Genomic DNA, 17,061 nt, shown 5'->3' on the forward strand with positions numbered 1-17,061 from the left:
CTGCTGAGCGTTCAAGCATCCAGATGTTGATGACGTCAGCAACGTCAGTGTCAGTGGTACTAATAAAGTTGGGGTGAAAAGTAGATGATAAGAAAACACTGAGATGATCTTTAACGCGAGTATTAATTCTTAACTATTTGATTTGATTCATATTAAAATAAATAAAACATAATGATTATAAAAGTATTTTCCTTCATTTTTAATCTCATAGTAAAATAATTGTATTGTTTAATTTAATAAAGTATTTTAATACGACTTTAATCTCATAATAAATTATTTTCCTACCGCTTTAATCTTGAATTAAAATAATTTTATGATTTATTTTAATTTTGAAAGTATTTTGTTCAACTTTAATCTCGTAATAATATAATTGTATTATTTTTACCATTTTTTTTTTAAGTATTTTGGAAAACTTTAATAGCATAATAAATAATATTTTCCTACTACTTTAATCTCGTAATACACTATATTCCTACCACTCTAATCTCGTAGTAAAGTATTTTGTATGACTTTAATCTCGTAATACAGTAAATATACGACTCTAATCTCGTAGTAAAGTATTTTGTACGACTTTAATCTCGTAATACAGTAAATATATGACTCTAATCTCGTAATACAGTAAATATACAACTCTAATCTCGTGATAAAGTATTTTGTATGACTTTAATCTCGTAATACAGTAAATATACGACTCTAATCTCGTAGTAAAGTATTTTGTATGACTTTAATCTTGTAGTAAAGTATTTTGTACGACTTTAATCTCGTAATACAGTAAATATACGACTTTAATCTCGTAATACAGTAAATATACGACTCTAATCTCGTAATACAGTAAATATACGACTCTAATCTCGTGATAAAGTATTTTGTATGACTTTAATCTTGTAGTAAAGTATTTTGTACGACTTTAATCTCGTAATACAGTAAATATACAACTCTAATCTCGTAGTAAAGTATTTTGTATGACTTTAATCTCGTAATAAAGGATTTTCCTACGACTTTAATCTTGCAGTAAAATAATTGTATTGTTTTTTCTTATTTTTTAAAGTAGTCCCTACAACTCTAATCTCCTAATAAAGTATTTTCTATGACTTTAATGCCGTAGTAGAAAATGATAACAATAATCTGATGATCTAAAGTTTTAAACTAAAGAATTTTAAATGAAGTATCTTTGATAAATTATAAATAAAAACATTTCTCCACATCATCTGTTCTTTCATTCCGACAACTAAACACACATTTAAACATTAAAAACAAATGAATAAAACTGAAGATATTTTAACAAACTAAACATAAATACTAAACTAAACAATACAATTATTTGTATTTGCCTTCTTTTGATGGTGTTTAAAGTATTTTCAAGTTTTAAAATCTACAGAGTCACACGTTTGCACAAATCTAACTCACGTGAGTCGACGTCGAGCTCCTAAAAATGCAAAATCCTGCAGATGAGACGCGTTTTACTCGAGGAAGTCAGGAAAGTAAATCCTGGTTTGGGATTATGTGAGTCAAAGAACAATCCAAGATCTAAACCTGTCGCTCGTAACCAAGTCTGGTGCAGTTTCCACCTGCAACCAATGATATTCAAATCCTCCAGATCTGACTCGTCGCTTCATCCGGAACATTAAAGGAATTTGCTTGGAAGGCAAACGTCATGTAAACACAAGGAGTTTGATTTTTAATAAGAAACGAGAGAAAACCTTCTATTGCTCCTAAGCTTCTCTGTGTTCTTATCTAATGACTCCTTCAAGAAACATGTGTGTTTGATGATCTACTGACTCCTTCAAGAATCATGTGTGTTTGATGATCTACTGACTCCTTCAAGAAACATCTGTGTTTGATGATCTACTGACTCCTTCAAGAAACATGTGTGTTTGATGATCTACTGACTCCTTCAAGAAACATCTGTGTTTGATGATCTACTGACTCCTTCAAGAAACATCTGTGTTTGATGATCTACTGACTCCTTCAAGAAACATCTGTGTTTGATGATCTACTGACTCCTTCAAGAAACATCTGTGTTTGATGATCTACTGACTCCTTCAAGAAACATCTGTGTTTGATGATCTACTGACTCCTTCAAGAAACATCTGTGTTTGATGATCTACTGACTCCTTCAAGAAACATGTGTGTTTGATGATCTACTGACTCCTTCAAGAAACATCTGTGTTTGATGATCTACTGACTCCTTCAAGAAACATCTGTGTTTGATGATCTACTGACTCCTTCAAGAAACATCTGTGTTTGATGATCTACTGACTCCTTCAAGAAACATCTGTGTTTGATGATCTACTGACTCCTTCAAGAAACATGTGTGTTTGATGATCTACTGACTCCTTCAAGAAACATCTGTGTTTGATGATCTACTGACTCCTTCAAGAAACATCTGTGTTTGATGATCTACTGACTCCTTCAAGAAACATCTCTGTGTTTGATGATCTACTGACTCCTTCAAGAAACATCTGTGTTTGATGATCTACTGACTCCTTCAAGAAACATCTGTGTTTGATGATCTACTGACTCCTTCAAGAAACATGTGTGTTTGATGATCTACTGACTCCTTCAAGAAACATCTCTGTGTTTGATGATCTACTGACTCCTTCAAGAAACATCTGTGTTTGATGATCTACTGACTCCTTCAAGAAACATCTGTGTTTGATGATCTACTGACTCCTTCAAGAAACATCTGTGTTTGATGATCTACTGACTCCTTCAAGAAACATCTGTGTTTGATGATCTACTGACTCCTTCAAGAAACATCTGTGTTTGATGATCTACTGACTCCTTCAAGAAACATCTGTGTTTGATGATCTACTGACTCCTTCAAGAAACATCTGTGTTTGATGATCTACTGACTCCTTCAAGAAACATCTGTGTTTGATGATCTACTGACTCCTTCAAGAAACATCTGTGTTTGATGATCTACTGACTCCTTCAAGAAACATCTGTGTTTGATGATCTAAATGATCTGTAATAACATATCTAAAAATATCTTTAAACATTATAGATTTAAATGTCTTGTTTAAAGGTCACGTGACCCCCTGAGTGAGTCACATGACTAGGGTCCACCGGAAGTTCTCTCACCTCCGGAGCCATCCAGAACGGCGTCCCCACCGAAGTGTTCCTGCGAAGACGAGTGTTGGTGAGCTGAGCTGAGACGCCTGCAGGAGAAGAACAAACATTCAAACTCTTCATAAACCAGTGAGCAAAACCTTCTTGGGTCAAAAAGACGGTCATGGATCTGAGTTGACTTCAATTTTTTTTAAATGACAGAAATGGGGATAAAAATGCATTTAAAAATAAATAAACACTTTTAACGAGGAAACTAATCAGTGGTTTATGTTTATGAAATTAGAAAAAAATATTTCTGTAGAAGAAATTCAGAAAAGAGTTTGAGGTAAACTATGAAGTAACTGGAAAACTTGCATTTCCAGAAGAAAATGACGCGTGAATGTTGAATCTGTGAATGTGTCTGAAATACTTTAAAGTATTGAATACGATTTCAAAGTAAAAATGGATGGAAACAGTTGAGATGATGGAAAAAAAACGATTTGAAGGCGTTGAAATAAACTGAAAAAGGTTGCGAAGAAAAAAAAAGAAAACAAAGGAGGAGAAGAAAAAGAAGAAAGCGAAAAAGAAAAAAGTAGTAGAATTTGTAATAGAAGTAGAATAAGTATTATTAGTGGAAGTAGAACTACAATTAGCTGTAAAAGTATTAGTAGTTCAATTTGTAGTAAAGTATAAGTAGAAAAAATTGGTAGTAGAATTAGTAGAAGAAGTAGTCGAAGTAGTCGAAGTAGTCGAAGTAGTAAAAGTAGTAGAAGTAGTAGAAGTAGTCGGAGTAGTCGAAGTAGTAGAATATTAAGTAGTAAAAGTAGAAGTAGAAGTAGTAGTAGAAGTATAGTTAGAATTCTTCATCGCGATACATGTCATCCATGAACCGTTATTGTCACAAAACTCTGTCTCTTCTCCTCACTTTACTCCTCAAATGTGTTTGTGGTATTCCTTGTGTTGTCTCTACAAACACACTTGTTTTCAAGCTTACGGGTCACCTTGACCCTGAGACAACACGAGGGTTAACTGTAACACCAGACAATACCTTTACTTTGGAATCCTACTTTGGTGTTTGTTCGTCACGTGATCATCTGAGCGTCGCATGATTGGTCAAGAGATCTATGAAGTAGCTCCGTAATCTATTGCTTTGGTCTGGTGTCACTATTGTACCACCATGTTTTTGTTGAATTTAAAAGACTGCGAAATTTTTAAAAAAGGTTGAATTTAGAACTTTTATATCTGAATTATTGGAATTAGAATATGAGACTGTCGTCCTGTCCAGGGTGTCCCCTGCCTCTCGCCCTATGAAACTGGGATAGACTCCAGTCTCCCTGCGACCAACACAAGGGATGAAGAAATAGAAAATGAATGAATGATGAACTTCATTTGTAAAAAAAAATACGAAAACGTAAAAAAAAAACACAACAGTGCAGCGTCTGAACTGCAGGATATTGAACGTCCACATGATGCACGAGTTCCTCGACAACACGAGGACTCGCAGTCAGTCCGGATCACGGTCAGCGGCGACGAGGGCGGAGCCAGAACCTCTGGTCTGACCCACAATCACGACCGCAGTCCAGACACGTTAGCGTCCACGCATGGGCTCACGCTGGAGCGCACACACATGCTCCAACGCACTGTTGTCGGTCAACACAACGACACACTCGTCCTTTCACTGCTCCGTTGTTACACACTACTGTTGACCCCTGACCTCCCCTTCATCCCGACGGTCACATCCAGACCACGTCTCTCAGTTCACGTCACATCCTGATTCTTCAACAATTTTTATTTTCAATTCCTTCACGACGTCTGAACCACTGAACAACTGAACAACTGAACCACTGAACAACTGAACAACTGAACAACTGAACAACTGAACAACTGAACAACAACTGAACAACAACTGAACAACAACTGAACAACAACTGAACAACTGAACAGCAACTGAACCACTGAACAACTGAACAACTGAACAACTGAACAACAACTGAACAACTGAACAACAACTGAACAACAACTGAACAACTGAACAACTGAACAACTGAACAACAACTGAACAACTGAACAACAACTGAACAACAACTGAACAACTGAACAACAACTGAACAACAACTGAACAACAACTGAACAACAACTGAACAACAACTGAACAACAACTGAACAACTGAACAACTGAAAAACTGAACAACAACTGAACAACTGAACAACAACTGAACAACAACTGAACAACTGAACAACTGAACAACTGAACAACTGAACAACAACTGAACAACAACTGAACAACTGAACAACTGAACAACTGAAAAACTGAACAACAACTGAACAACAACTGAAAAACTGAACAACTGAACAACTGAAAAACTGAACAACAACTGAACAACAACTGAAAAACTGAACAACAACTGAACAACTGAACAACAACTGAACAACAACTGAACAACTTAACAACAACTGAACATCAACTGAAAAACTGAACAACAACTGAACCACTGAACAACTGAACAACAACTGAACAACAACGGAACAACAACTGAACAACTGAACAACTGAACAACAACTGAACCACTGAACAACTGAACAACTGAACAACAACTGAACAACAACTGAAAAACAACTGAACAACAACTGAACAACAACTTAACAACAACTGAAAAACTGAACAACAACTGAACAACTGAACAACAACTGAAAAACTGAACAACAACTTAACAACTGAACAACAACTGAACAAATGAACAACAACTGAAAAACTGAACAACAACTTAACAACTGAACAACTGAACAACAACTGAACAACAACTTAACAACTGAAAAACTGAACAACAACTGAACAACTGAACAACAACTGAAAAACTGAACAACAACTGAACAACTGAACAGCAACTGAACAACAACTGAAAAACTGAACAACTGAACAACTGAACAAATGAACAACTGAACAACTGAACACATTAAAAACTTAAGTAAGTAAGTCATTTTTATTTATATAGCGCTTTTCCAGACCAGGGTCACAAAGCGCTTAAACAAACAAAACAATATTCAATCAAGTATATATTTTAAAGATCAAGATAAAACTGAGAACACAACAGGAGTTCCAGAAAATCAAGGAAAAGCCTGAACAAATAGAAACGTCTTGAGATGTTTCTTGAAGGAGTCAGTAGATCATCAAACACAGATGTTTCTTGAAGGAGTCAGTAGATCATCAAACACAGATGTTTCTTGAAGGAGTCAGTAGATCATCAAACACAGATGTTTCTTGAAGGAGTCAGTAGATCATCAAACACAGATGTTTCTTAAAGGAGTCAGTAGATCATCAAACACAGATGTTTCTTGAAGGAGTCAGTAGATCATCAAACACAGATGTTTCTTGAAGGAGTCAGTAGATCATCAAACACAGATGTTTCTTGAAGGAGTCAGTAGATCATCAAACACAGATGTTTCTTGAAGGAGTCAGTAGATCATCAAACACAGATGTTTCTTGAAGGAGTCAGTAGATCATCAAACACAGATGTTTCTTGAAGGAGTCAGTAGATCATCAAACACAGATGTTTCTTAAAGGAGTCAGTAGATCATCAAACACAGATGTTTCTTGAAGGAGTCAGTAGATCATCAAACACAGATGTTTCTTGAAGGAGTCAGTAGATCATCAAACACAGATGTTTCTTGAAGGAGTCAGTAGATCATCAAACACAGATGTTTCTTGAAGGAGTCAGTAGATCATCAAACACAGATGTTTCTTGAAGGAGTCAGTAGATCATCAAACACAGATGTTTCTTGAAGGAGTCAGTAGATCATCAAACACAGATGTTTCTTGAAGGAGTCAGTAGATCATCAAACACAGAGATGGTTCCAAAGCTTAGGAGCAACAGTCTGGAAGGATTTCTCTCCTCTGGTCCAGAGTTCAGGAACCATCAGTAGATTCTGATCCACAGACCTCAGAGCCCGAGCTGGGGTGTAAGTCTGGATCAGATCACTGATGGAAGGTCTGACCATGAATAGATCTGAAAGTAAGAACCAGAATTTTAAAATGATCCTGAAAGAAACTGGCAGCCAGTGAAGAGTTTGAAGGAGAAATGTGAGTTCTTCTACTAGAGTGGCTCAGAATTCTGGCTGCAGAGTTTAGTATGAACTGCAGGCGAGACACATCCTTCTGGTTTAGACACTAAATAAACTGTTACAACAGTGTAAACGACACAAACACATGGATTATAAGATCCAGATCAAAATTTTCCTAAGTTTAGAGATTTTTCTCAGTTGAAGGAAACAGTAAAAGCAGATGAGCTTGTCATCTTTAAACGCTTCAGCTCAAGTGGTCATAATGTTATGGCTGGTTTGCGTCAAATGTACGTGAAGCAGCAGCAGGATGAGTAATGCGGACGACAACATCCCAGGGGATTATAATTTCATGGACATGATTTAAAGTGACAGAGTCGTGCCGCAGAGACGCACAACATTTAAACCCGGACGCACACTTCTTTGATTCCTCGACTGTATCGCACAAAAGGTATCCCAGCATCGACGCACAAGCCCCCCCCCCCCCCCCACACACTATTAAACCTCTTTCTTTGCACTACATTAGCTGGAGGAGCCTGGTGGGCTGCACTTCACGACCATCGCTGAGATAACGCTGTCAATTATGATATTCATGAGCTGTGAACACTCTCTTCTCTCTGGTTCTGGGGGGGGGGGGGGTCCATCCCTTCTTTTTTTGGGTTTGATGAGTCACAGCGGGGGCTTTATCTTCTCAGCTGCTCAGCGTAGCGTGAGCCCCTCCACGCGAAAGACCATTAATCCCGGTGTGACGCGAGTCCAGAGGAAGGTTTTTTTGAAGAAAACACGCTGATCTCGGGAGTTTTTTTCTTCCGCCTGAGCTGACGCACCACGAGACGTTCAGGGACCAGCGTCACACACGAGACGTCGCCGCTGAAGACCACCAAAAAAATTCTGTGGCTTCTCTCACCTCTTGGTTCCCCTGAAGACACCGTCACATGACTCACCTCTGCCGTGGAGGTCACGAGAGGTCAACTGCTGTTCTGGTGACCGAGTTAATAAAGTTATTCCTCGTTTTCGTTTTAAAGACTTTTTGACCTTTTGAACTTTTGTTGACATTGATATGTTTGTGATATTAAACGCTCATGTATCCAGACTGACGAGATCAGAACGGCATTTCAAAGTAAAAGCTCCATGTTGTGCGACTGAAAGGTTACGACGGTGTTAATGCAACATGTGTTTGTGTGAAGATGCGTCTGAGTGATAGAAGATGTGATGGAACATCTACTTGGTATTCACATGAAAACACCTCCTTCCTCCCACGTCTGCTCCTCATCTTCGTCGCCACAGACACTCACTCTTAGCGATGTTAGATTAAAGTTATTATACACTATACGTATACACATACTTAAATGAATGCTAAAAGATAATCAAAATATAAAGTATAAATGACTCGCTTCATCTAAGAGCTTAAACGTTTGACTACACATTCATAATCAACATCCACTCAGACTGATTCACTGGTTCAAGACAAGCTTGAAACAGAATTAAAGATACGACACCAGTTATTTAAAACATCTGTTTATCTGCAAATCACACCTTAAATCGTAGATCAGAGAACGAAGCAAAGGGGGCTAAAAGACGGAAACCCCCACCGAGAACATTTGAATGATTAGATTACAAGAAAACAAATCAGGATGTCTCTCTGTGGGGGATCGGGAACCTGAAAGGACCATTTGGCCGGAAAGAGACGACCCCCTGGGCAGGGATCGGGACCTTTTCTCCCGGGACCATTGACCTGTACAGTCGCCGGGAGAAAGTGTGTCCGATCGCGATCGTAAAGCTTGTATTTTGTTTAACTTGAAGCGGCGAATAAACGACCCGTGACACACGGTTGTCCATCTTTCTCCACGAAGCGAATTATAAGACCCGGGACGGACGGGATGTCGTGTTAGAGCGACGGAACGGACTCCGTGATTTGATTTTGAAAGCAGGAAGTCTTTTACAATTAACAGTCCAACGCGCTAGTATGTGTTAGTGTGTGTGTGTTGTGTTAGTCATGAAAACAGCGAGTTTTTTTAAGCCCTGAACAAAAGTGTGAGTCATCGCTCTGGAAATAGTGGTCGTGCTGATCCAGGAGAGCTGGAGGGCAGCAGTGGTTACACAAATGTCTCCTCGTTGTGCTGTGTGGGCGAACTTGAACCTCAGGAAACCAACAAGGTTTATTTTCACAGCACGAACATGTTCGACGCGTCAGAGATTCTGCTACATTCAGCCAATCACGAGCCAGCGATACTGTAGTAATAACCACTTGGTTGTACCTTAAAATACCGTTTAGAAGATGAAATGTATATTATTTGCTGAAGTGTTTTAGAGGCTTTAGAAATGCTAACGCTAATGCTAACACATCGACATGTACAGGTGAGTTATTTCAACAGTTCACTTGAAGACTCTCAGGTGGTTAAGTGTAAACTTGGATCGTTTCATGAGGTCAGTTGTAGGTTGTGGTCGTCGTACACCCAGAGTATTTGATTTTTTAAATATTAAAAAACATGGTTTTGAGTGGAACAAGGTGTTGAAACCATATTTTAAAAGAACTTCTTGTCACACATGATGTGCGTTTCTTTGACTTAACTATCCATGAAGGTCATGTTTGTGGCGCATAAAGAACGTTTTCATAAAACCTCATCGAAGAAGTGACGTTGGTTTATAGTCATGCATTGACAGCTTTAAGTCACGTGGGAACACTTTCTTGTAATTATAAATTAATTATAATTATATTCCTAAAATATCTTCAAATGAACCAAATACAGTGTATTTGTAATGACATTGTAATACCTCAAGACAATATTCCCACTTCAACCACCACTTATAATATTTCATAATACTTCTATTATGAAGTATTCTTAAAGTAGTTGAAAGATTTCTCTTGTGATACATTTAAAACAAGACCTTTACACACATGTCCATAACTGTCTTGTTACTATGAATACTACTATACTACACTACTAATTGTTACCATGAATACTTGTATGGTGTTTAATGAGATATGAAAGTAGATGGTAAAGATTCTGAGACCATCCTGTTGGACGAACAGACAACAAAAAAAAACATGGAATGCCCTAAAAAAGCACTTTGTTAACAACAAAATTATTGATAAAAACTAATTTCAATATAACATCTAAAATTAAACCTCATTTTCTTCTTATTTGTCCAAACAAATTCACCTTCGGTTGCACAAGACGTTCAAATCAACAAAAAAAACAATGTAAAAAAAAAGCTTTTTTTACTAAATCTGGTTTGCCTGGTCGTACTGAGCGTCTACAGCGTTCTTTCACCCACCAAAGTCCACCAGTTTGATTCCACCGTGTGTCGTCAGCAGGATGTTGTTTCCTTTGACATCTCGGTGGATGGTTTTGTTGACGTGCAGGTGCTGGAGACCCTTGACAAGAGGGAAACAAACCAGCAATTTTCAACAAGCAGCTGCTTTTTAAAACGATCCTCTTTTCATGTCGGGCGGGTGGGCGTCCTCAGCTCTTCAGTGCTCCATTGTCTGCCCCCGGAGCAGCCGTGCACTTTGGAAAAGGCCAGACTTACCATCAGGGCTTCGCGCAGGATGAAGGCGATGATGGCCTCGTCCATCCGGTCTCCTCTCTTCAACATGCCTTTGGCCAGATCCGTGACGGAGCCGCCGTTGCAGAGCTGCGAGAACAACGAGGAGAAAATACTCCACGTGAGTCGGCGCTTATAGGCAGGAAGGGACAATACGACGGAATCTGGGACATCGTCCATATGCAGCTCTTTTCACGGCGGAGGAGTTTAATCGTTTTGATCGCTCAGATTCCACCGTCAGAGGAAGATGCTGAGAGTGAATTTGTGGAATCTTTGAGCAGCTTATCTTCAGGAAGCAGCTTAGCGTGAGGTGGAGGATGTCTGCGGGGAAAATGTACATTTTCTGGGAGCGCAGTTTAATCCCCGTCAGCTAATCAGCGTAAATATTAGAGATGAACTAAATGTCGTCGTGTTTGGAAGGAACCGAGGCAGCAAAACACAAAGATGTTCCATGTTGGAGTCAACAGTGGATAAAATGACGAAAATGGAAAACAAGAAAACAACAAATGTTACATATTTCTTTCTCAAAAAGCATTTAACCTATCATGCTCCCAGATGCCTTTCATCCTTGTTCCCTGACTACTGAATCTGTTGTTCCCTAATGTTTCTCCTCTAGTTTTGCTCACTCCTCTTCATCATATTCCCTTTGCATATCATGTTTCTCCACCATGTTCCCTGGCTTCTCTCCAACAGGTTCCCAGGCATTTCTCTTCTACAATATGTTCCCTGAGTTTTCTCCCATTTGTTCCCTGACTCTGTAGATGATAGACAATGGAGGCCATGTTTCCTGCCTTCTCTTCAGCATGTTCCCTGACTTCTCTCCACCATGTTCCCTGACGTCTTTCCACCATGTTCCCTGACTTCTTTCCACCATGTTCCCGACTTCTCTCCACTGTGTTCCCTGTCTTCTCTCCACCATGTTCCCCAACTTCTTTCCACCATGTTCCCTGACTTCTTTCCACCATGTTCCCTAACTTCTCTCCACCATGTTCCCCGACTTCTCTCCACCATGTTCTCCGACTTCTCTCGACCATGTTCCCTGACTTCTTTCCACCATGTTCCCTGACTTCTCTCCACCATGTTCCCTGACTTCTCTCCACCATGTTCCCTGACTTCTCTCCACCATGTTCCCTGACTTCTCTCCACCATGTTCCCTGACTTCTCTCCACCATGTTCCCTGACTTCTCTCCACCATGTTCCCTGACTTCTCTCCACCATGTTCCCTGACTTCTCTCCACCATGTTCCCTGACTTCTGTCCAACATGTTCCCTAACATTTTTGTTCCCCGACTCTGTAGGAGAATGGAGGCCAGGTTGAGATTATTTGAGACCCTCAAGAGTTAATCCATCTGATCACGGCCTCAAGAAACTCATGAACCTCATGTTCTTCATAAGAGAAGTAGCAGCAGATTTGAACGACAGAATATTTTCTATGTTCAGGCAATAAAAACATCCTGTGAATCAGCAAAACTGTGAGAGTCATTGTTAATACAAACCAGTAGAAGGTCAGTAAAAAAACTCTCAGAACAACATGTCAGATACAAATATACGCTGATGAAATAAAAGCTCTCGAAGCAACACTGGACTCAAGAGGCACTGAATCTATTTTCCTCACAGCAGCAGGTTTTGTCGCTCCTTTGTGTTTTTTTTCTAGACGGACTCCACCATCAATAACCACCCCTCTTAGGAAAATTACAGAAAATTACCCGCTCGGTTGCCTGGGCAACAATCATAACCCTTAATTTGTGTCTTTCCTTGAGAGCTGCGAGGAATCACAGGCGGATGAAGAGCTTTGCAGCGTCACTGTGTTGCTGAACACTTGTGTGTCGACGCAAACACAACCAGGACTAAAGGTTGTGTAGTGACGGACACGATGGCTCTTAAGACCATCGGTGACGGACTTACGGATAAAAATAGTCTCGCCCTGGTGTGCCCTGGGTCTGACCCGAGGACTCCCCTCACTCTTTTGCAAGACCTCAAGATACCAGCAGTAAAACAACTGCAACCAGACACAGTGTCGTGGTGTGTTCACTTCTCACAGTCGTTTGACAAACAGGTGATGAAACTTTGGGTTTTACCTTTATCACTATATTTTATATCACAATGACAGTAAAATGTTAAAACGCCTTTTTTATTTCCCTTTATCTAACATGCCCTTTATATTTGTTTGTAACTTTTCATTGTGAATGCACAAATGTGTTTTCAATTAAATAAAAAGATTGAGTAGAAATGACACAGTATTTTAAAATATATATATATCTTAACTAAGACATATATCATCATATCATCGTACTCTTAAGCGTCTGATCCGCCATGAGTTGCACCCGAGTTTAAAAAAAACGTGTGGCTCCTAAGGTCTTTACTAATTAATATCCAAAATAGATATAAAAAATACAACCTTCTGAAGATAACAGATGAATTAGAAGAAAAAAACTCATAAACAACAATATAAATTAAGGGTCAGACAAGGGTCGCAGGTAACATGTATTTAGCAAATATCATAAGATATAGTGAATGTGTTACTGTTGCGTTCAAGTGGTGTGGGAACAGTTGAGCTACTTCTTTAGAAACCTTAATACAATGTTGTATAATCATTTTGGCATCATATCACATTGTATGAACTTCCTACAATCGTTTAGTTTTCTGACATATCAGTAATACATTCTTCATAAGATCTGTGGATCCAGATGGTAATCCAGAAAACTAGAAAATCTACCATTGAATCATCTGCTACTTATCCAACTATCAATTTCACCTGGAAAGTGTTGTAACTTGTAAAAATCTGTTCGTAAGAAGTCTAGTTATTTTTTTAACAGACGGATATGATGGCAAAAATAATAATTGTCAATGAAACGTCCTGAGAGAAGATGGAGTGGATGATGTTCTGATAGAACAGAAGGATAAAGAGGTCGGGCTAAGTAGAGATATTTTTTTAAAACTCATTTAACCCTAATGTTTAACAATTATTGTTCCCTAATGTTTATCCGCTAGTGTTGCTCACTCTCCGTCATATTCCCTAACGTCTCTTCTTCATGTGTCTTTTAATTATGGTATTTTTCTCCACCATGTTCCCTGACTTCTCTCTTCTACAGTATGTTCCCTAAGTTTGCTCCAAGATGTTCCCTGACCTCCATACAACATATTCCCTGACCTCTCTAAACATGTTCTTGACTATGCTCCAAGATGTTCCCTGAATTCTCTCCAACACGTTCCCTGACTTCTCTACAACATGTTCCCTTACTTCTCTCAACCATGTTCCCTGATTTCTCTCCACCATGTTCCCTGAATTCTCTCCACCATGATCCCTGACTTCTCTCCAACATGTTCCCTGACTTCTTTCCACCATGTTCCCTGACTTCTGTCCACCATGTTCCCTGACTTCTCTCCACCATGTTCCCTGACTTCTCTCCAACATGTTCCCTGACTTCTCTCCACCATGTTCCCTGACTTCTCTCCAACATGTTCCCTGACTTCTCTCCACCATGTTCCCTGTCTTCTCTCTAACATGTTCCCTGACTTCTCTCCACCATGTGCCCTGACTTCTCTCCAACATGTTCCCTGACTTCTCTCTACAATGTTCCCTGACTTCTCTCCACCATGTTCCCTGACTTCTCTCCAACATGTTACCTGACTTCTCTCCACTGACTTCTCTCCACCATGTTCCCTGACTTCTCTCCAACATGTTCCCTGACTTCTCTCCACCATATTCCCTGACTTCTCTCCAACATGTTCCCTGACTTCTCTCCACCATGTTCCCTGTCTTCTCTCTAACATGTTCCCTGACTTCTCTACACAATGTTCCCTGACTTCTCTCCACCATGTTCCCTGACTTCTCTCCACAATGTTCCCTGACTTCTCTCCACCATGTTCCCTGACTTCTCTCCATCATGTTCCCCTACTTCTCTCCACCATGTTCCCTGACTTCTCCCCATCATGTTCCCCAAATTCTCTCCACCATGTTCCCTGACTTCTCTTCATCATGTTCCCCTACTTCTCTTCACCATGTTCCCTGACTTCTCCCCATCATGTTCCCCAAATTCTCTCCACCATGTTCCCAAACTTCTCTCCATCATGTTCCCCTACTTCTCTCCACCATGTTCCCTGACTTCTCTCCACCATGTTCCCTGACTTCTCTCCATCATGTTCCCCTACTTCTCTCCACCATGTTCCCTGACTTCTCCCCATCATGTTCCCCAAATTCTCTCCACCATGTTCCCAAACTTCTCTCCATCATGTTCCCCTACTTCTCTCCACCATGTTCCCTGACTTCTCTCCACCATGTTCCCTGACTTCTCTCCACCATGTTCCCTGACTTCTGTCCACCATGTTCCCTGACTTCTCTCCACCATGTTCCCTGACTTCTTTCCACCATGTTCCCTGACTTCTCTCCACCATGATCCCTGACTTCTCTCCAACATGTTCCCTGACTTCTTTCCACCATGTTCCCTGACTTATGTCCACCATGTTCCCTGACTTCTCTCCACCATGTTCCCTGACTTCTCTCCAACATGTTCCCTGACTTCTCTCCACCATGTTCCCTGACTTCTCTCCAACATGTTCCCTGACTTCTCTCCACCATGTTCCCTGTCTTCTCTCTAACATGTTCCCTGACTTCTCTCCACCATGTGCCCTGACTTCTCTCCAACATGTTCCCTGACTTCTCTCTACAATGTTCCCTGACTTCTCTCCACCATGTTCCCTGACTTCTCTCCAACATGTTACCTGACTTCTCTCCACTGACTTCTCTCCACCATGTTCCCTGACTTCTCTCCAACATGTTCCCTGACTTCTCTCCACCATATTCCCTGACTTCTCTCCAACATGTTCCCTGACTTCTCTCCACCATGTTCCCTGTCTTCTCTCTAACATGTTCCCTGACTTCTCTACACAATGTTCCCTGACTTCTCTCCACCATGTTCCCTGACTTCTCTCCACAATGTTCCCTGACTTCTCTCCACCATGTTCCCTGACTTCTCTCCACCATGTTCCCTGACTTCTCTCCACCATGTTCCCTGACTTCTCTCCACCATGTTCCCTGACTTCTCTCCACCATGTTCCCTGACTTCTCTCCATCATGTTCCCCTACTTCTCTCCACCATGTTCCCTGACTTCTCTCCACCATGTTCCCTGACTTCTCTCCATCATGTTCCCCTACTTCTCTCCACCATGTTCCCTGACTTCTCCCCATCATGTTCCCCAAATTCTCTCCACCATGTTCCCAAACTTCTCTCCATCATGTTCCCCTACTTCTCTCCACCATGTTCCCTGACTTCTCTCCACCATGTTCCCTGACTTCTCTCCACCATGTTCCCTGACTTCTGTCCACCATGTTCCCTGACTTCTCTCCACCATGTTCCCTGACTTCTTTCCACCATGTTCCCTGACTTCTCTCCACCATGATCCCTGACTTCTCTCCAACATGTTCCCTGACTTCTTTCCACCATGTTCCCTGACTTATGTCCACCATGTTCCCTGACTTCTCTCCACCATGTTCCCTGACTTCTCTCCAACATGTTCCCTGACTTCTCTCCACCATGTTCCCTGACTTCTCTCCAACATGTTCCCTGACTTCTCTCCACCATGTTCCCTGTCTTCTCTCTAACATGTTCCCTGACTTCTCTCCACCATGTGCCCTGACTTCTCTCCAACATGTTCCCTGACTTCTCTCTACAATGTTCCCTGACTTCTCTCCACCATGTTCCCTGACTTCTCTCCAACATGTTACCTGACTTCTCTCCACTGACTTCTCTCCACCATGTTCCCTGACTTCTCTCCAACATGTTCCCTGACTTCTCTCCACCATATTCCCTGACTTCTCTCCAACATGTTCCCTGACTTCTCTCCACCATGTTCCCTGTCTTCTCTCTAACATGTTCCCTGACTTCTCTACACAATGTTCCCTGACTTCTCTCCACCATGTTCCCTGACTTCTCTCCACAATGTTCCCTGACTTCTCTCCACCATGTTCCCTGACTTCTCTCCATCATGTTCCCCTACTTCTCTCCACCATGTTCCCTGACTTCTCCCCATCATGTTCCCCAAATTCTCTCCACCATGTTCCCAAACTTCTCTCCATCATGTTCCCCTACTTCTCTCCACCATGTTCCCTGACTTCTCTCCACCATGTTCCCTGACTTCTCTCCATCATGTTCCCCTACTTCTCTCCACCATGTTCCCTGACTTCTGTCCACCATGTTCCCTGACTTCTCTCCACCATGTTCCCTGACTTCTTTCCACCATGTTCCCTGACTTCTCTCCACCATGTTCCCTGACTTCTGTCCACCATGTTCCCTGACTTCTGTCCACCATGTTCCCTGACTTCTCTCCACCATGTTCCCTGACTTCTGTCCACCATGTTCCCTGACTTCTCTCCACCATGTTCCCTGACTTCTGTCCACCATGTTCC

General features: G+C 40.8%; 1 protein-coding gene across 1 annotated transcript in view; it reads right to left on the reverse strand.

Moving 5' to 3' along the window:
- Window positions 1-17,061, reverse strand: part of myo3a (myosin IIIA) — a 94,560-nt gene that overhangs the window by 60,740 nt on the left and 16,759 nt on the right. Inside the window, exons 3-5 of the mRNA XM_087788465.1 lie at window positions 10,642-10,746; window positions 10,387-10,486; window positions 3,085-3,161 (exon numbers count right to left, since the gene is read on the reverse strand). Coding sequence (XP_087644591.1) covers window positions 3,085-3,161; window positions 10,387-10,486; window positions 10,642-10,746 — 282 coding nt within the window. The remainder of the gene's footprint in view (window positions 1-3,084; window positions 3,162-10,386; window positions 10,487-10,641; window positions 10,747-17,061) is intronic.

The sequence above is a fragment of the Callionymus lyra genome, chromosome 4 (assembly GCF_982586985.1).
Source record: "Callionymus lyra chromosome 4, fCalLyr1.hap1.1, whole genome shotgun sequence".
In the NCBI taxonomy this organism is placed as follows: domain Eukaryota; kingdom Metazoa; phylum Chordata; class Actinopteri; order Syngnathiformes; family Callionymidae; genus Callionymus; species Callionymus lyra.